Genomic DNA, 20,815 nt, shown 5'->3' with positions numbered 1-20,815 from the left:
CCTGCCATGTCCCATTGACTATAAATACATCCACACATTTTGTCACTGTCAGTCCTGTTGACGTATATAAACATCCATCATTTGCAAGGTCCCTAATTTGCACAATTTTCAATTTTCGCGGGTGATTTTTGGTACGTATACACGGGACACCTTCCTCTACAAGATGCCAGGCAGGGACAATGCCTTACCCATGACCTCCCCCCCCAACACGCCATTGTCTCGGCAATTCACCTGTTACCAGTGACCTGGCCAGTAAAGACATGTCATGCCATGGTACAATATTCAGGGCCAGAGTGATTCCCCACTCAATGACAATGTGGAGGACATTTTTTATTTATTTTTTTTTTTACGTGTCCGACTCTGGGCAGAGGCTTCAGGGCCTATTTCTCGGGGGTAGTGACCCATTCCGAGGCCCAGTAGCCCCCCTACACCTCCACATGTCACCACTTCGGCATTAACACCCACCATCCATATTGACTACATGCTAGGGCTGTCTCATACAGGACTAATGTATTGGTATTAGCGGGGGTATTTTTATGACATGTCGGCGGGTCATCTGGTAGATCAGGAAAGTCTGTTTTTTTAAGGAAATTCAAATCCTTAAACTGTTCCCTGCCCCAGCCGGGGTTTGATCCTGGGTCCACTAGGACTGCAGGCCGCCTCTCTACCGATTCAGCCACCACCTCCCCCAATTTACGTAGCATTAGAGAAAGAAACAGTCTGAAATGATGATCAGGTCATGTTGCCAAAAAAGGTCAGGTATGTTGATGTGTTTGGTGAGTGAAACAATGCTTATATTGCCTATATTACTGTGTGAAAACCAATATACTCTAGTCCTGCACATAAATTCGAACCAAATAAATAAATAAATACCGTTTATGAGGCGTGTGGAATAGTTACCCTCCCATAGAACTCGTTTTCTTTGGACCCAGCCTGATAGAAAACCCAGTAAGGTAAGGGGTACTGCCACCTGTATCCAGTACTTTAAACCTCAAGTGAGCGATATCTCTATGAATTTTTGATGTTTCACAACAAAAGCAGAGGTTTGAGCCAAAAAAAAATATTCCATAATTGGTCAGGATTGGGGGGAGTCAGTGATGGAAAATTGGTCGGGACGGGGCGGGTTAATTTACAGACAATATATATACAGCAAGTTCGCCCCCAACGCGTGGGTTTCGTTCCAACCGTGGCTTGTTCAGCGTGAAACTGCGCAAGTTTTAACTACTCCTTATCTTGCTCCCTAAATGTGGTGTTTTGCTGTTATCTGCAACTGGTAATCAGTATGAAGCACTTTAAGTGATTAGAAGGCTTATTTAATGTTATAACTTACAAATACAGTATTGCACAGCAAAACTTCAACATACAAATACGTAAACACAAAGTAACATTCCGACACCAATCGGTTTCGGGACAATTCGCCGTCACAAAAATAACAAGACAATTCACTGTCACCAATGAAGGCAGCTATGGGTGACGCTACAATATAATTTAAAGGCGATTACGGCGAGAAAAAACCAAGTAAATTATTGACTAAAGGTGCACCTAATAAATAATATCCAAAGCCTACGCAACTGAACATAGACTTTGATGGATCCCCCTGAAATATAGTTATTAATGTATTGATTAATTAATAATAAGTATATTTATAGAATGACGGGGAATCGTCCAGGATGTGAATTGTCCTGACAGTGAGTTGTCTGACGGCAAACTGACGACTCAGAATCCGCCGATCATGGGTAACCATATAAATCAGGTTAACTGGTTACAAGGCTTTATTTAATGCTTTAACTTTATTTAAATGCTCTAACTTACAAGTACATACCAGAACAGTAAATATTTAACTTACAAATACAGTACTGTGGAAAAGCAGTACAGCGAATCACATGACCACATGATCAAAACAAACTGTGCGCACTGTGCTAATGTTCGAGGATTTGCCCTTTCAAAGGTCTCTCTTGCGTAAATTTATAGTTTACGTAATGGTTCTTTAATCTTACGCTGTCTTACATGTATCCCAGCACTTACCCCGTATAATTGCAAGCGCGTCCAGTGAGACCATGTTGGAGGAAAGCTTACTGTACAGTAATACGACATGAACAATGGTGCAGACTTATATCCATCCATCCATCAATCATCCAATCCTGCACTGCCCCATGAGGGGCATAGGAGCCCGAGGCCAGGCAAGTTGGTCCTGACATTTAAGATGAGAGTGAAAAAATGAAAAAAAACATACAGCAAAGACACCGTTAATATAGCTATCCAGGAAGTGGCTGAAGTTGCTTCAATATGAGCAACATGCCAAAAATACAAGATGTCAACCATGCTACTGAACAAACACATTGCTACCAAGGAAGACAATCAGCCTAACACTGATAGCAGGGTAAGCTGAGTGTCTCATTAAAACATAAGTGCTGATATAACGATGATTATGGGATTTTTCACTAATCACAGATATAATGTAAGCATATATACAATAAATACTTTTGTATATAATGCACATGTTGTGATCTATGGATTCTATGACCTCCTACAGAATAAAATGATGAGGCTTCAAATTATAAACCGTCCAGAGTGTCTGAGGAGCCATGAAGAGACAGGCTTTCCCCTCGACACTTCCATGATGAAAACACTAGGAAGTATTGAGTCTTTCCTTGACATGAGGTTCAAACAGAGAAAATATAGCTGTACTTGCAACATGTTGTGCTGATGATACAGCACTGGATCCTCTTATTATCTTTAGGTGGAAACCAATGACACTCAGTGTGCTGTTTCAGATTCCGGATGGATGAACAGCTCAATCTTCCATGATTTCTTCAAAAAGCTTTGCAGAAAAAACTTAAACATCCACTTTCACTGATTTTAGATGGTCATCTCAGTCACACTTCTTTGGAGACCACTGAACTGGCCAATAAAGAAAATATTTCCATTATAATCCACCCATACGATACAGTGCTGCTCTCAGGTGCCTGCCCTTTCCTCTCTTCCTTCCTTCCTTGTCTGTCTTTCCTTCATTCTTTCTCTTCCTTCTGCCTAAGGGTGACTTGACACTCCCTCTTCTTTCATTCCTTCATTCCTTTCTCTTCCTCCTGCCTACTGATGACGCAACACTAAGTGACAAGCCAAATGGTTTCCTGTACACCAGGAAACCATTTACTGCACTAGGTGGTAACCATATAACCAAATTATGGTGCCTGGTGGTCTAATGGGAAATTATGGCACTCCAGTTGGATTGAGCCGGTGCAGGTTTATATCCAAGGGTTGGCTGGGGTTTATTGATTACAATGCCACTCAAGGATGAGTGAGGCTGGTCACTCTCATCTTAAATGTCAGGACCAACTTGCCTAGCCCTGGGCTCCTATGCTCCTCATGGAGCAACACAGGATTCAGTGATGATGATGATGATGATGATGATGATGATGATGATGATGATGATGATGATGAACATGATTGCAAAAATTCTCTCATACCAACATACTGTAGGCTAGCTGATACCCAGAACAGTGTAATGATGGCGACTGTAAAGAACCTACGAAAGACAGAGAAATCAAGTCAGGAAATTGTGGAGAAAGTAAATGTACTGGAAGGGAATATGACACTTTTCTTAATATTCTCGGTGGACATGGAATATACTGACATAATCATACATCAAGTAGACAATACTAGAGCTCGTTATCAAGCTTTCATGAAAGAAATTCCTATAACTGGTAAAGGTAGGATCACCATTAATTTACTTCCAATTCATAACCACATCAAATAATCAGTCATGGCATAGATAAGCATGGCTTGAAGCCTTTGTTTGAGAAAAGGGATCTGATGTTCTATTATCATACTTAGAAGCAACACACACAAGAAAATCAGTAGTGGTTCATGTCCCATTCATAACAGATGATTTTTTCAAGGTCCATCAAATATACCCTTTTCCTCTTAAAAAAGAAGACTCATTAGTCACCATCAACACCAAAACAAAAGTCATCATAGTCTCCAATAAACAGTACCCTCTTGCCTTTGTTAGTGAAACAACAACTGAAAATAAATGTCGCACATCACTACGTGCATTTCACCTTTGTCCTGTGTATATCTTCACGTTTCAGCCAGCTGAGACAGTCCCTTGTGAAATGGTTATCATAATGAATCACAACATCCATCATCATTGCAACTCCATATTTGCTCAAGATAAACTCATTCATCATCAACTCACTGGACATTCACAGTTTTTCTATTTCACTTAAAATACTTCAGTTTTTGTAACCTGCCCGGACAAACCTCCAACCCATACATAAGCATCTGGTTTATACATATCACCAGATTACTGTTCAATACTAACCCCTTCATTGTCCAACTTACTTAAAAGAAACCACTATGCTATTATAAACCACACACGTAAGTTCTTCCAACCATTACCTAAGATGAATTTCAATATACTGTAAGTATACTATATTGAGTTAACTTCACCTCAGCTTGAAACCACAGAACTAATCAAACAAACAATGCAACATTAGGAGGAATATAGTAGGATTACGTTCAATCCATATCATGCTTATAATCCAGCTCCAGTCCTTATCACTGTCTCCATCATATTTGCTATATTAATATTGGCTATGTGCAGAATGCAAGCTGGGATTGAAAACTTGGAAACAATACTTAAAGCTATGCGTTACAAGTGAGGCCAACTGTCTAAATACTGTATATGTATTATGTGAAAAATAACAAAAACATGGGGTTACATATAGTATAGTATGAATCTGAATATATACTGCACAACAGACTGAAGCCAGTATACATATATCCATTTTATAATATGTAATCAAATTACTATGTTTCATATAAATAAATAGCAAGTACATCAAAGATGACTGACTCTTGATACGATTGACTACTGCTGACTTGCTATTCTATTGCTACTGTACAAATATAGACAGTATTTTTTTTTTTTTTTTTTCTTTTTTTATGTGAGGAAGAAGGAACCAAAGGCAATAAGCCTGCAATACTGTTCCCTCCAAGAGAAAAACAAAATACAAGAGAGAGCCAAATTCAAGATCCATTCATTTCGAGATGCCTGGACACACTGCGTTTGAAAGACTGGAGATCATAGGAAGCAGGAAATACAGACAGAGGGAGACAGTTCCAGAGTTGACCTGTTGCATAAATGAAGGACTGGGAGTAACGGTTGACTCTTGCATTAGAGAGCTGGACAGAAAAGGGGTGAGAGATTGCTGCTAGACGGGTGCTACGCGCCCGTCATAGAAGTGGAGGAATGCATGCAGACAGTTCAGAGGAACAGTGACCATTGAAGTAGTGATAGAAAAGAGATAAAGATGCAACACTGCGGCGAAGAGACAGAGGTTGAAGGGAGTCAGTAAGAGGGGGAGAGTTAATGAGACGAAAAGCCTTTGACTCCACCCTATTGAGAAGAGCTGTATGTGGGGAGCCTCCCCATACATGAGAGTTGTACTCCACACAGGGGCGGATAAAACCCCTGTATAGAGTCAACAATTGTGCAGGGGTAAAGAAGGAACGGAGTCGGCTTAGCACACCCAATCGCTTGGAAGCAGATTTTACAAGAGATGTAATACGATCTTTCCAAGACAAGTCCCGAGCAAATGAAACCCCAAGCATGTTCAATGATGATGCAGGATTAAGTTGAGTATTATTAAACATACGTGGGTATACGTGTGGAAGATTTTGTCGGGTTGATAGGTGCAAAAACTGAGTCTTTGATGCATTAAAAACAACCAGATTATTTTTACCCCAGTCAGAGATACGAGCCAAATCAGACATTAGGTGTGCCATAGCCTCATCCCTTGCCTGTTGAAGTAACTGCTGAGATGGATGTTGTGGGAATCGAATGGAAAGGTGAAGGGTGAAGTCATCAACGTATGAGTGGATAGGGTTAGATGTACAGCTTAGAAGGTCATTGATGAATAAAAGGAAAAGAGTTGGTGATAGGACAGAGCCCTGAGGAACACCACTGTTAATAGATCTAGGAGAAGAACAATAGCCGTCTATAACAGCGGCTATAGAACGACCAGAAAGGAAGCTAGAGATGAAGGCACAGATAGAAGGATAGAAACCGTCAGAGGGCAGTTTGGAAATTAAAGATTTATGCCAGACTTGATCGAAAGCCTTTGAGATGTAAAGTGCAATGGCAAAGCTTTCGCCAAAGTCCCGAAAGGAGGATGACCAGGAATCTGAAAGGTAGGTGAGAAGATCGCCTGTGGAGCGTCCCTGACGGAACCCATACTGACGATCTCTATTATACTGTGCAATTATGTTACTAAATTCAATTTTACAATTTCATGATGAATACCATGTATTTACATTAGTATTTAAATTAATTTTGTCGTGTATTCCTGTACACTGTGTAGATTGTAACACACTACAATGATAGGACGTAGGTACGGCAATTTGGCATGACCAAGCCACATATAGGCATTAATGTAGTCATAGCACAATATGTAATAGTTATAGGTATTAATACAGTCATAGCACAATATGTACTGTAATACAGTAAAACCTCGATGTGTGGCAAAGTGGCCATAATGCTAATCTCATAACCTAAACACTGAAGGTTTCAAATCCAGTGCATCATGTAAGATACTAATAGGATTCAGTTTGCATAGGTAAAGGTGGGGGGCAAATGTCATGAAACACTAAGCCATGGTGCTCATCTCCAGAACTTAGATATTTGAGCCTGTGGTGAGTTATTTACTCAGTATCCTGGAATATAAGGCCAATGAATCATCCAGGTTACCAAAGTTACCTCTCCTCGGAATTACCCAAAGTATTCATGTTACCTACCATTCCATAAAGGGTGATTGAATATCTGACATGGGTTGATGCCAGCTACCCGCACCAGGATTCAAACCTGGGTGCTAATGGACTGACAACTTTGCAGTCACCGATACTAACCATTCAACCACCGACGTCTACCAAAATACCCTTAATAGTGCCAATACACCATTCCCAAATATAAAAAAATGTGGTTGGAAAACAGTACTGAAGTTGAAGGGATGATGCTGGCATGCCATGAAAACAAGGACTGATTGGCCTTAGAGAATGGACTGAGAAGTCCAATCCCAGTCAGACATTTATATCATCATCATCTGGACCTCATTTCCCAACCTACGGCAAGGTGAGGAGTAGCAATGTCCAGACAGCCCAAATCTGCCCAATCCAATGGGCTAACGCTTCCATTCACTCATCATTCAAGCCCTCGGAATCCTGGCTCTATCGGATACGCCAAAAACATTCATCACGTTTTGTACCTTCACATAAACATATCCGAGAGTCAATCCGGACACTGCCACGTTAAAAAGGGGTGCCAAATCCCTGATCATGCACTGCTTACAACATTCATCCAGCCAGCTCAATCTCGTGTCAGTTCCCTAGCCTCACCGACTTTCAAACCTCTCTTCCTCGTCCACCATATCTCTCCACCTTCTCCTTGGCCTACCTCGCCTCCTCCCTCCTTCAAATTCACTCAGATATACCATTTTCACCATTCTATTGTTATCCAATCTCCCCACATGACCATAACATCCCAGTACACTCACTTCGATTCTGGTTTCCACCGAATTCCTCACTCCACTTCCTTCACGAATCACATTATTTCGTATTCTATCCACCCTCTGTACTCCACATGGATTGCTCAGCAGTCCCATCTCCACCGCCCTTACTCTTGACTTTTCATTTTTATGCCACACCATTGTCTCACATCCATATGTTACAGTTGGAACTAACACTCCTTCATGTAAGCCTCGTGCAGCTGCAACACTCAAGCCTCTGTTTCTTATCAAGGCCTTCATTGCACCAGCTACTTTTCTTCCTTGTGTCACTCTATTTTCAACTTCTTTTGCACATTTTCCTCTCTTTTCTATCACTGTACCCAGGTAACTCTCTCACCAGTTCCAGTCTGTCTCCATTGACTGTAACATCGCACTGGGAGTCACCTTCTCTCTCAATAACCATTACTTTACTCTTTTTTACATTTACTCTCAATGCACAATGCTCACAGATATCAGCAAAGCTCTGCACTAGCTGACCAAGTTCTTGTCCGGTATTTGCAAGCAGTACTGCATCATCAGCATACAACAAATTTGAGATATTCCATCCATCACCATTCATTACCAACGCCATCCCTCTCTCCATTACTTGTGTTTTTACTTCTCTCATCACACCATCCATACATATATTGAACAACCATGGGGACATCACACAACCTTGTCACACGCCCACACCGATTGTGAACCATTCACTTAAAAGCCCATTTATCTTTACACATGGTTCAGTGCCATCATAAAAACTCCTGATGGCACCTAGCAGCTTACCATCAATACCGTACATGAGCAGAACTTTCCACAATTCTTCTCTGTCCACTTCGTTGTATGCTTTCTCCAGATCCATGAATGCCATAAACACCTTATGGTCCTTCTCACAAGCCTTCTCTGTTATCTGTCTCACTGAAAATATTTGATCCACACATCTTCTCCCACTCCTAAAGCCACCCTGTTCATTTCTCACAAGGACTTCTGACATCCCTCTTACCTTCTCTATAATAATTCTTCCATATAACTTCCCTACCACACTCAATAAACTTATGTCACAATAATTCTTACAGTCACTTCACTCACCTTTATTTCTGTACAGGGGTACAATCACAGTCTTCTTCCACTCTGCTGGCACAGTCTCACTCATCCATGCCTTCTTACATATCTCCAACAAGCACTTCCACTCTCTCCACACACTTAATCATCTCTGCATACACCTCATCAACCCCAGCTGCTTTCCCATTTTTCAGTTGCTTCTCAGCACTCTTCACTTGCGCGAGTGTCATGTCTCCTGGCATTGCATTCCTTCTCTGCTCACCCCCAAAAACAGTCACATTTACAGCCACTCTGCTCTCTCTATTCCCATTCATCAGGATTTCAAAATGTTCTTTCCATCTGGTCCTTACTTCATCCCCATGGGTTAACAATCTACCACCTCCATCCTTCACACCATCACATTTCTTTCTGCTTTCATTTCTACATTTCTGCACCTCTTTCCAGAATAACTTCCTATTTTCAGAGTAGCTTGCATTCATTTTTCTTCCTAGATCATTATTTGCCTCCTTTTTTCCTCTTCACTAGTCTGTTTATGTGCTTCTTGATCTCAATATATGCAGTTCTTATTTCAAATGAACCCATGCCCTGTAACCACTTTTGCCACTTCTTCCTCTTTCCTCCATCATTCTCTTAATCTCATCATCCCACCGTGCCATACCTTTCTTCTTTGTTGTTACTCTTGCCACACCACACACTGCTTTAGCATTCCTAACTAAGCAATCCCTATATGCATTCCACAGGCTGTCCAGATCTATTTCAATCCAGTTCACTGATTCTAACTCCTCCTCTACTTTGGTTCTGTAATCATCTGCCATTTCTTTGATCCTCAGCTTCTCAACTTTCAGTCTTTCTCCCTGACTGCTCCTCTCTCTCCTGATCCACCTCACTCCTCTCAGCTTGATCATGCATACCACAATCATATGGCCTGACAGACCTTCAAATCGTTCTCTCATGGCCCTCGTATAGGCAACCATTCCCATCATCGACCTCTCTACAAGCACATACTCAATCAGGCTTCTTTGAACACGATCCCCGTTTCCTCTATACCATGTTTATTTATGTGCATCTTGGTGTTTGAAATACGAGTTACAAATCCACTACCTCCTCTCCTGACACATATCTAGTCGTTTCCCATTATCATTTCTCCTGGTACTCCATTACAACCCATTATGCCATCCTCAGGACCAGTGCCTACTCTTTCATTCATATGTCCCATTACAATCACTTATTAGCTCCTGGGCATTTCTCCCGCTACAGTACTTCATGCAGCTCATCCCAAAACCTGTCTTCTCACACCTGTCCTCACACGGTGCATACACTACAATCACCGTCACTTTCATCTTCTCATTTATAGAAAAAAAATAAAAAGCGGCATGCACAACAGAGGGAAAATTATGGACAAAGAGGGTATCATAATATATTTCTGATTGTAAACAACAGCTGAAAATGTCAGAAGCTGCTGATGGCACGGCATTAGTACAGTAACAGATCCAAAATTCACTTCATCTATGACCAAGTTAGATTCTCAAATTACAATTACTCTGGAACCTGGAAATGATGTTTCCAAAAATGCTTTATCAGTTTCAGTAGCACCCATGGAATGCTGCATCTGTTTTCCTTAAAGCAGCCACCAACAAACATGTACCCAGCTACTTTAAATGCTATTGTACACATTAAATTATGGCCTGAAGGCTATATTCATGTATGTCGAGTGCAGTCTTTGAACTGGATTATATCTGTCAAGAATTCAGTAACAATAAGAATGTAGTGAATATGGATCTTTCATCAAAAAAGGGTCGTTCACGTTAGGGGGAGAGGGAAAAAAAAAAAAAAAAAAAAAAATTGATTTAAAACATTTTGCAGCACTATTGGAAACATAAAATATATACAACAATACATACCTGTGCATTATTCTCGGAAGATTTCCTTTTGTTGGCCTTCTTAGGCAATCCACCAGCAGCCTCAATGTAAGCATAAACAAAAAGTTCACTAGAGTCAGGAAGAAAGGTTGGCAAGCATATGGCAAAATACCTGAAGGTGATAAATTTAAAGTAAAAAAAGGGACAGCAAACACCCACAGATCAACTGGTCCTTACAACCCTTTGTGCAACTGAAGCAAGAACTGTAAAGTGTTAGAGGGAGAAACAGAGGTTACAATACATATACAATTAACAGTACTATAATTAATACTTTAACCCTTTAACCGCGGGTGTCATTCCAGAATGACACTGCAAAAACTGGACCAAACCGCGGGTGTCATTCTCGAATGTTTGTGAATATTTTGAATACCCAGCGTTTTTTCCGTGCGCCAATTGTTTCAAGGGAGAGTAGCTATTAAGTTCTTTCACTCCAGCCGACCTCCACCTCCCTCTTCCCCCCCCTGGGGCCCCACCTCCCACCCCCTGGGCCCCCCATCCCACCCCGGACCAAACACGCATCAGTATCTGTCCAGCTGTGTGAGTGACAACACTGCTGATGTGATAGTGAAGTGCAGGCAATTACAGTGCCTTTTACCTGCCTTAGTGAACACAGAGTGGGTGTTTATCGTATGTGCAGTGTTCATATATGTTTATAGTATTATTATCAGAATGAGGTTGGCATTTGGTAATGGTGTGTGAGCGAAAAATAGTGATTACAACACCGCTGACATGGCAGTGAAGTGCGGGCAATTACAGTGCCTTTTACCTGCCTCAGTGAACACAGAGTGGGTGTTTATCGTATGTGCAGTGTTCATATATGTTTATAGTATTATTATCAGAATGAGGTTGGCATTTGGTAATGGTGTGTGAGCGAAAAATAGTGATTACAACACCGCTGATGTGGCAGTGAAGTGCGGGTAATTACAGTGCCTTTTACCTGCCTCAGTGAACACAGAGTGGGTGTTTATCGTATGTGCAGTGTTCATATATGTTTATAGTATTATTATCAGAATGAGGTTGGCATTTGGTAATGGTGTATGAGCGAAGGTAATGGTGTGTGAGCGAAAAATAGTGATTTTACACCCCTCACTTCTAACGGCACTGCCCGTCCTATGAAAGTCAACAGAGTCATGAAACCTACATCAATGGAAAGCTGAAGGTTAGTACTTTCTAATGGTACCTTATTTTTTTCTCTAGCTTTATTCTGTGCAGAGTTATTAAGGTTTAAAGTTTGTTTACATTTGGCTGAAACCCCCGCGGGAGAGGGCAGTCAGGCCAAAACAATGCCCGCGGTTAAAGGGTTAAGCAACATTCAGTTCACACAATTATGGCTAAGGATTACAAGTTAATATCTTCCCAAGCAGTGTTGTCTCCCCACTGTAATAGAATACTGTATAACACTGGATATGTTAAAGAGTAAGATAGAGAACTTATTTCTTTTAGTAAACTTTTACTTTAGCAAATTCAACCCGTGGGCTGCGCAATTACCTTTTTTATATCCCATCCCCGGAAAAAAAAAAAAAAAAAAAAAAAAAAAAAAAAATTTTTTATTATAAACTTGAACTTGAAGATAAACATCCAGAGCACCATCTGGTAGAAAAAGAAAAAAAAAAAAAACTCTCTCTTTCCGTCTCTGCGTTGCGCCATGCATAAGTTTGTGTAGGGGTGGTGTGGTGAAAAATTTTTTTTTTTTAGTTTTCATTTACTATAAACTTGAAGATAAACTTTCAGGGCATCATCCGGAAAAAAAAAAAAAAAAAAAAAAAAAAAAAAAAACTCTCTACAGTATCTTTACATAGTAGTGAACTGCGATGCACGGCTACTGGAAGGTTAGCACAGCCTGAGCTGTGATTCGCAATCCATGGGCTAGGAATATCCTATAAAACAATAATTTTCAGATCTGAAGTACAAAAAACTATAACTGATGTATCAGATATACCAGTATCACAACCTGGCAAAGTACAATTTCTTGATTTCTATCTTTCTATCTATCCATTGTCAGAAGCCTTAATCCCATAAGGGGTGGCCACAAACAAATCTCCTCCATGTCGCCCTGTCCTTCACCATTTCACTAGCCTGCTGCCAGCTCAGACCCCCTCTGACCTTTCCACTCCATCCCTCCATCTCATCCTTGGCCTCCCCCTTCCACTCCCCCCCTCCACCTCACTCACATACTCTCCTCATCAGTCTCTCACTTTCCATCCTCTCCACATGGCCAAACCACCTCAGTGTATTTCTCCTAATGCTTCCTATACCATCCACATCCACACCACAATGCTCCTTTACTTCCTCATTTGTCAGTCTGTATCTCCATGTGACTCCATATGCTCCTCTCAAATAACTCATTTCCACTGCTCTCACTCGACTTCTGTCCCTCCAACAAGGTCCAAGCTTCACTTCCATACGTCAGAGTTGGTATCACAATACTGTACTGTCATATAGTAACTTTTTCACTTTCACGCTCACTTCCCTGTTTCATATCACTGCTTTCAAGGAACCAGCAACCTTTCTTCCTTGTTGTACCTTTTCAAGCACTTCACCCTCTATACTTCCATCCTTACTCATCACACTACCCAAGTACTTAAATGCATGCATATTTTCCATTTCCTCCTCGTCCAACCCCACCGTACATTCACTGACTTCATTTCTCTTGAAGATCATAACTTTACTCCTCCCTACCTTTCTACAGAAATATATTACTATGATACAGTACTTCACTCTTTATTTCTGACATAGTACGACAAAACCTGTTTGCCGTCATTCATGCTTTTCTTAACAGTGACTATATCTGCATATTCAATATCTGTACAGTATACAATAACAGTAATAAAAACATTCCATGACCTGTGTCATGCCATGAAACCATCGGGGTGGGGATGGGAGGTAAAGAAATGGGTATGGTATACAAACAATAATAATAATTACACAGTTCTCTGTGAAGATGGGTGTTGTAGAATCACTGGACTGAGTGCAGTAAATGTTTACTTCAAAATAACCCCCTAAAATGAAACTGTTTGAGGGTGAAGAACCTGGCATCAAGGGCAAAATGGGTGGGAGGAAGTGGAATTGTCGTGAGGGTGGGACAAAATGGGTGGGAGGAAGTGGAATTGTCATGAGGGTGGGGAGAGGCCTATTAGAAATGGAGTGGAAATAGATGAAGAAGAATTAATGGTCTGAGTGGAAACAGATGAAGAAGAATTAATGGTCTGAGTGTGATGCAAGTAATAAACAAAGTACTGTACACTAATACTCTTTATGCACTACTACATTTTTTTACTAACTTCGTTAGAGATTTGGGCAGGTACAGTATATAATGTTGTGGCAGATGGGGGCATCCATCATCCACTCATTCAATGTAGTGTTGCCTTATGGTCTCTAAACAAAGTGGCAAGCCAAATGGTTGTCTGTACACAGGAAGCCATTTACTACACAGGGTTTCTGGCCAGGTTAAGTGTCCCCCAGATACTCCTATCTACAATCACTAAATTATGGCAAAAAGTTTGGACAGCCTTGGAGAGCCCAATACCTGATCAGGGCCCCAACCAAATGGGATGATTCGCATGGCCATGTGGAATGTGAGAGGTGTGAATGAGGAGTGTAAGAGGGTGGAAGTGGTGAATGTGTTCAAGGTGTGAGATATGCTGTGATAGCACTGTGAAACTAAGATGAAAGGGTGTGAAATGGAGGAGTGGGAGGGTGTAAAGTGAGTAAGATCGGGCATGAATGGACGAGGAAGATGCAAGGAAGGAGTTGCTTTGTTGATAAATGAAGTGTGGCAGAGTGGAATGAGAGACTGCAAATGTGTTAGCTCAAGATGTATGTATGTCAAGTTCATGTATGAGAAGGTGAAAGCGGCAGTGATTGTAGCGTATGCACCATGCAATGAAAGGAGCAAGACAGAGAAAGACAGGTTTGGGGATGAGCAGGATGAAGTAGTAGAAATGCCCAGGAGTTATAAAGTGACCGTAATGGTCAATATGAATGGCAAAGTAGGTGCTGGTCCTGTGAGTAACACAAAGGGTAATAATGGAGTACCAGGAGAGAATGATAATGGGAGGCAACTGAAGGACATGTGTCAGGAAAGGAGGTTGTGCATTTGTAACTCGGATTTAAAACACAAAGATGGATGGAAAGCTGATGACAGGCAGAGCTGGAGCTTATGTTTCATCAGCCCTCAGGATTAGTTCCTGACCATCTCCCTTTGCTGAACTTTTTCAGTGTCTCAGTAACACAGAGAGTAGGCCAGCATGCTCTCCAATACAAGTTCTCTAACTGTCAGCACCAAACTACATGCACACTACACACCACACCTCTTTTTCCAAAATGTAAAAACAAATCATGGGTTCAGATAAAACAGCCTCAGAGTCCCGGGGGGTAGGGGCATAAATGCCCCCACTGTCCGCCCCTCTCCCGGTGACAACTTGAGCTGCCTAGAACCACTATCTGACTCACTTCTTCTTCATTTCTGCAACATTTGCGGCCTTTCCTCTAACTTTCACTCTGTTGAGCACCATCTCTCCTCCTCTAAACCTTACCTTCCTTTCCTGACTGAGACTATGCTGTCTGAGGCAACTGACAGCAAACGCTATTCTGTATCCTCCTACTTTCTCTATACTCACTTCAAAGCCAAAGGTGGCTGGTGTATATATACGCAACAACTTATCTTGCTCTCGTGTTCCTGAACTTCATTCTTCTGAATTCTCTACACTCTAGCTTCGGCTTTCCTGTCATTCTCTGACTAAATATATCTGTGCTGTTTACTTATCCTCTGATTCGACTGACTATCAAAAATTCTTCAACTATCTAACTTCTACAATGGAACACATTCTATTCATTTCTCTTTTCTCTGAAATCTCCATTCTGGGAGATTTCAATGTTCACCACCACCTTAGGCTCTCCTCTCCTTTCACTGATCCACCTTAGAACAAGCCTACATCTTTTCTATCCTTAATGACCTAGAGCAGCTTGTACAACACCCTACCCGTATCCCTGACCACCTTGGAGAGAGCTCCAACATACCTGACCCCTTTCTCACAACTAATCCTTCCGCTTACACTGTTAATCTTGTCTCTCCATTGGGCTCCTCCGATCACAACTTTATTACCTTACCCTGTCCTATCGCTCCGGTACGGCCTGTGGACCCTCCAAAGAAACGTCGTCTGTGGCACTTTGGTGCTGCAGATTGGGAGGCCCTCAGGCAGTACTTCTTTGATTTTCCATGGAATGATTAACGCTTCCATGGTCGGGAGCCATCTCAGTGTGCCTTGCGCGTTACGGAGGTTATTCTTTCAGGCATGAAAGCATACATTCATTTCACATATCCTTTGACGAATGCAAGAAAGCCTTGGTTTAATCACACTTGTTCTAATGCTGTCTACAACAAGGAGAGGGCCTATAAAAGGTACCAGAGCCAACCCACCCCTGAATCACATCTTTTATACATTTCTGCCCGGAATCGTGTTAAGTCTGTTCTACGCTCTGCTAAAAATAATTTCATCCGTAATAAATGCTCTCAACTCTCTAACTAGAATTCTTCCCGCTCCTTCTGGCACCTTGCCAAAAACCTTTCTAACACCTTTACCTCATTATCCTTCTCTCCTCTTCTCTACTCTGATGGTTCTGTAGCTATTTCTTCTACTGTGCAGATCTCTTTGCTCAAACATTCTCCTCCGACTCCACCTTAGACGATTCCGGTGCTATTCCTCCATCACTTACCCCCTCTGACTTCCTCAAGGCTACATTAAAATTTCTTCAGCTGATGTATTCTCTGCCATCACAGGCCTCAATATGAACAAAGCATATGGTCCTGATGGGGTCCCTCCTGTTGTCCTCAAGAACTGTGCTTCTGTGCTTACACCCTGCCTAGGTAAACTCTTTTGCCTTTGTCTATCAACTTGTATCTTTCCTTCTTGCTGGAAGTTTGCTCTCATTCAGCCAGTCCCAAAGAAGGGTTACCATTCCCAACCCTCTAACAATCTTCCAATCGCTTTAACATCCTGTATCTCAAAAGTTTTCGAGTCAATTTTTAATAGAAAAATTTTAAAACATCTTTCCTATCACAACCTTCTTTCTGATCATCAGTATAGGTTCCGTCAGGGGCGCTCCACTGGCGATCTTCTCATCTACCTTTCAGACTCCCGGTCATCTTCCTTTCAGAACTTTGGCAAAAGCTTTGCCATTGCACTTGACATCTCAAAGGCTTTCAATTCAATCTGGCATAAAACTCTAATTTCCAAACTGCGCTCTTATGGTTTCTATCCTTATATCTGTGCTTTCACCTATAGCTTCCTTTCTAGTCGTTCTATAGCCGCTGTTGTAGACAGTCATCGTTCTCCTCCTAGATCTATCAACAGTGCTGTTCCTCAGGGCTCTGTCCTACCACCAACTCCCTTCCTTTTATTCATCAATGACCTTCTAAGCTGTACTTCTAACCCTATCCACTCTTACGTTGATGGTTCCAACTTCCACCTTGCCATTCGGTTCCTGCAACGTCCATCTCAGCAGTTACTCCAACAGATAAAGGGATGAGGCTATGGCAAACCTTATGTCTGACTTGGCTCGTATCTCTGACTGGGGTAAAAATAATCTGGTTGATTTTAATGCATCAAAGACCCAGTTCTTACACCTATCAACCCGACAAAATCTTCCACAGGTGTTCCCACTAATATTTAATAATATTCAGTTTAATCCTGTATCGTCTTCAAACATGCTTGGGGTTTCATTCACTCGGGACTTACCTTGGAAAGATCATATTACATCTCGTAAAATCTGCTTCCAAGAGATTAGGTGTGCTAAGCTGACTCCATTCCTCCTTTACCCCTGCACAGGTGTTTACCTTATACACAGGTTTTATCTGCCCCTGTATGAAGTACAACTCTCATGTGTGAGGAGGTTCCCCACATACAGCTCTTCTCTAAAGGGTGGAGTCAAAGGCTTTTCGTCTCATCAACTCTCCTCCTCTTACTGGCTCCCTTCAACCTCTGTCTCTTCGCTGCACTGTTGCATCTTTATCTCTTTTCTATCGCTACTTCAATGGTCACTGCTCCTCTGAACTGTCTGCATGCATTCCTCCACCACTACAACGGGTGCGTAGCACCTGCCAAGCAACAAACTCTCATCCCTTTTCTGTCCAACTCTCTAATGCATGAGTTAACCACTACTCCCAGTCCTTCATTTATGCAACAGGTTAATTCTGGAACTGTCTCCCTCTGTCTGTATTTTCTGCTTCCTGTGATTTCGAGTCTTTCAAACGCAGCGTGCCCAAGCATCTCGATATGATCGGATCTTGAATTTGGCTCTCTTGTATCTTGTTTTTCTCTTGGAAGGAACAGTTTGCAGGCTCGTGGCCTTTGGTTCCTTCTTCCTAGCATTAAAATAAATAAAAATAAAATAATAAATAAATAAATAATATACATGGTACAGAGGGAACGGAGATCATGTTGAAAGGAGCTTGACTGATTATGTGTTCATAGAGAAATCGATGCTGGATAGCGCTGCTGATACGAAGGCAGTAAGAGGTAGTTGAGGAGGTTTATCAGATATTCATTCTTAGATCTTTAGTGGAAAAGTTTCTAGAGAAGGGAAAGAAGTTGTATGCGGCTTTCATGGATTTGGAGAAAGCATATGACAGGGTGGATAGACAAGGATTGTGGAAAGTGTTAAGAATATATGGAGTGGATGGGAAGTTGTTGAATGCTGTGAAGAGTATGTACGATGGTGCGAAGGCTGCAGTGCGTGTGGATGGTGAACTAAGTGAATTTTTCTCTTTGAAAGTTGGGTTGAAACAGGGATGTGTCATGTCTGCATGGTTGTTCAATCTGTGCATGGATGGGGTAATAAAAGAGGTACAAGGTAGGGTAGTGGATGTTGGAGTGGCCCTGGTGAGAGAGGATAGTGCTTGGAAACTCCCTGTACTGTTGTTTGCAGATGATACTGTGTTGCTGAGTGAAGACGAAGGGGAGCTGCAGGGCTTGGTGGATGAGTTTGGGAGAGTGTGTAAGAAACAGAATCTAAAGGTGAATGTAGGGAACAGTAAAGTGATGGTCTCTGAGAGGGGTGAAGTCAGTGAATGTGCAGCGAGGTTGGATGGTGAGGAATTGGAAAATGTGAGTACGTTTAAGTACTTGGGTAGTGTGATGAGTAAGGATGAAGGTTTGGAGGGTGAAGTGCTTGAAAGGGTACAGCAGGGAAGAAAGGTTGCTGGTTCTTTGAAAGCAGTGATAAGAAACAGGGAAGTGAGCATGGAAGTGAAAAAGTTACTACATGAGTGTATTGTGATACCAACTCTAACGTATGGAAGTGAAGCTTGGACGTTGTTGGAAGGATACAAGTCAAGAGTGAGAGCAGTGGAAATGAGTTATTTAAGAGGAGCCTGTGGAGTCACGTGGAGAGACAGGCTGACGAATGAAGATATAAAGGAGCGTTGTGGTGTGGATGTGATAGGAAGCGTTATGAGGAACACACTGAGGTGGTTTGGCCATGTGGAGAGAATGGAGGGTGAAAGACTGACGAAGAGAGTGTATGTGAGTGAGGTGGAGGGGGGAAGAGGGAGGGGGAGGCCGAGGATGAGATGGAGGGATGGGATGGGGAGGTGTATGAGAGAGGGGGGTGTGAGTTGGGAGCAGGGCAGTGAAATGGCGGGGGACAGGGCGACTTAGAGGCGATTTGTTTGTGGCCACCCCAAACGGGATTGAGGCGTCTGGCAATACATAGATAGATAGAGATAATTGTGGAATGCACAATCAAGCTGAGAGGAGTGAGGTGGACCAAGAGAGTGAGAGGAGCTGCCAGGGAGAGAGACTGAAAGTCAAGAAGCTGAGGATCAAAGAAATGGCAGGTGAATACAGGGCCAAAGTAGGAGAGGAGTTAGAATCAGTGAACTGGAATGAAATGGATCTGGACAGCTTGTGGAATGTATATAAGGTTTTCTTAGTCAACAATGCTAAAACGGTGTGTGGTGTGGCAAGAGTAACAACAAAGATGAAATGTACGGCATGGTGGGATGAAGAGGTTACAACAGCAGTGGAGGAAAAGAGGAAGAAGTGGCTAGAATGGATACACAACAGGGGGTTCAGTTGAAATATAAAATGAATATATTGAGATCACGATGCTTGTAAGGAGACTAGTGAAGAGGAAAAGGAAGAAAGTCAATGATGATCTAGGAAGAAAAATGAATGCAAATTACTCTGGAAATAAGAAGTTATTCTGAAAAGGGGTGTGGAAATGTAGAAGTGATAGAAGAAAGAAATATGAAAGTGTGAAGGCTGTAAGTGGAAGATTATTAACCCATGGAGATAAAATAGGAACCAGATGGAAAAGATTATTCTGAAAGTCTGAAAAATGGGAATGGAGACAGCGAAGCGACTGTAGTAGTAGTAGTTGTTCCCAAGGCAGTCTGGCCGACGAAGGCCACGGCCGAGACTGGGCTTTCCCACAGAGCTCTCAAGGAGTGTATGTTGTGTTGCTGGCATAGGTGATTGTGTGCAATGCAGTCTTCCATAGTGTGCTTATTAGTATGGGGTGCTGTGTTACATCCTGGAAAGGCATCACCGACGGAGTCATACAGCCTCTTTTGGTAACTTAAGAGGGTTGGATAATGCCCACATCTCAGCCTGGCCAGGTGGACCCTGTCCTCACGAGGGAGATAGGATTCAAAGGGTGGATATCAGGAGGCCGTGCATGTAGCTGTGTGTTGTCTTTAAGTGACTGAATGGAGCGGCGAGTTATCTGAGTATGGCTATGCTTCTGGAAGCTGGTCTAAGGCGGGTGAGAAGAGAGTGATGACAGTAATTGTGTATGATATTGTGTGCTGGGTGTTGCTTTGATGTTCCTTGTGTGTGGATGTGCTGCCATGTAGTGTAGTGGATGTGCTGCCATGTAGTGTAGTGGATGTTGTGGGTTTGTGGAGGCTGCAGCAAGAATTTGGGTGCCTCTCATGTCTAGGTGATCCTTGACTTTGAGGACTTTGGTTTCTTGATGTAGGTGGTCTGTGGGTGTAGTAGCTGTGCAGCCTGTGATTATTTTTAGGGCCTTATTCTGTATGGCCTGTAGAATGTCATAGAGTGTTTTAGTGAGGTTAGGAGCCCAAGCAGGGCTTGCATAATTCATCAATGAATGTATATATTGTTAGTATACTGTGGTAGTGGTTTCTTTGTTGAATCCAAATGTTGTATGGACAAGTGACCTCCAGGCATTGAGTCTTGGTGTTATTTTAATTTCAATGTTTGTGATGTGTTGTTTAAATGATATTGATGTATTGTATGTCACACCAAGGATTGTGTGTGTGTGTGTGTG

At 42.0% G+C, this 20,815-nt stretch overlaps 1 protein-coding gene across 1 annotated transcript in view; it reads right to left on the bottom strand.

Moving 5' to 3' along the window:
• Positions 1 to 20,815, bottom strand: part of LOC145400362 (zinc finger protein ubi-d4 B-like) — an 80,937-nt gene that overhangs the window by 38,906 nt on the left and 21,216 nt on the right. Inside the window, exon 6 of the mRNA XM_080272867.1 lies at positions 10,505 to 10,564. Coding sequence (XP_080128993.1) covers positions 10,505 to 10,564 — 60 coding nt within the window. The remainder of the gene's footprint in view (positions 1 to 10,504; positions 10,565 to 20,815) is intronic.

Source organism: Coenobita brevimanus, chromosome 52 (assembly GCF_032717465.1).
Source record: "Coenobita brevimanus isolate Jiangsu-jjx chromosome 52, ASM3271746v2, whole genome shotgun sequence".
Classification (NCBI taxonomy): Eukaryota; Metazoa; Arthropoda; class Malacostraca; order Decapoda; family Coenobitidae; genus Coenobita; species Coenobita brevimanus.
This window is presented reverse-complemented; position numbering and strand designations above follow the sequence as displayed.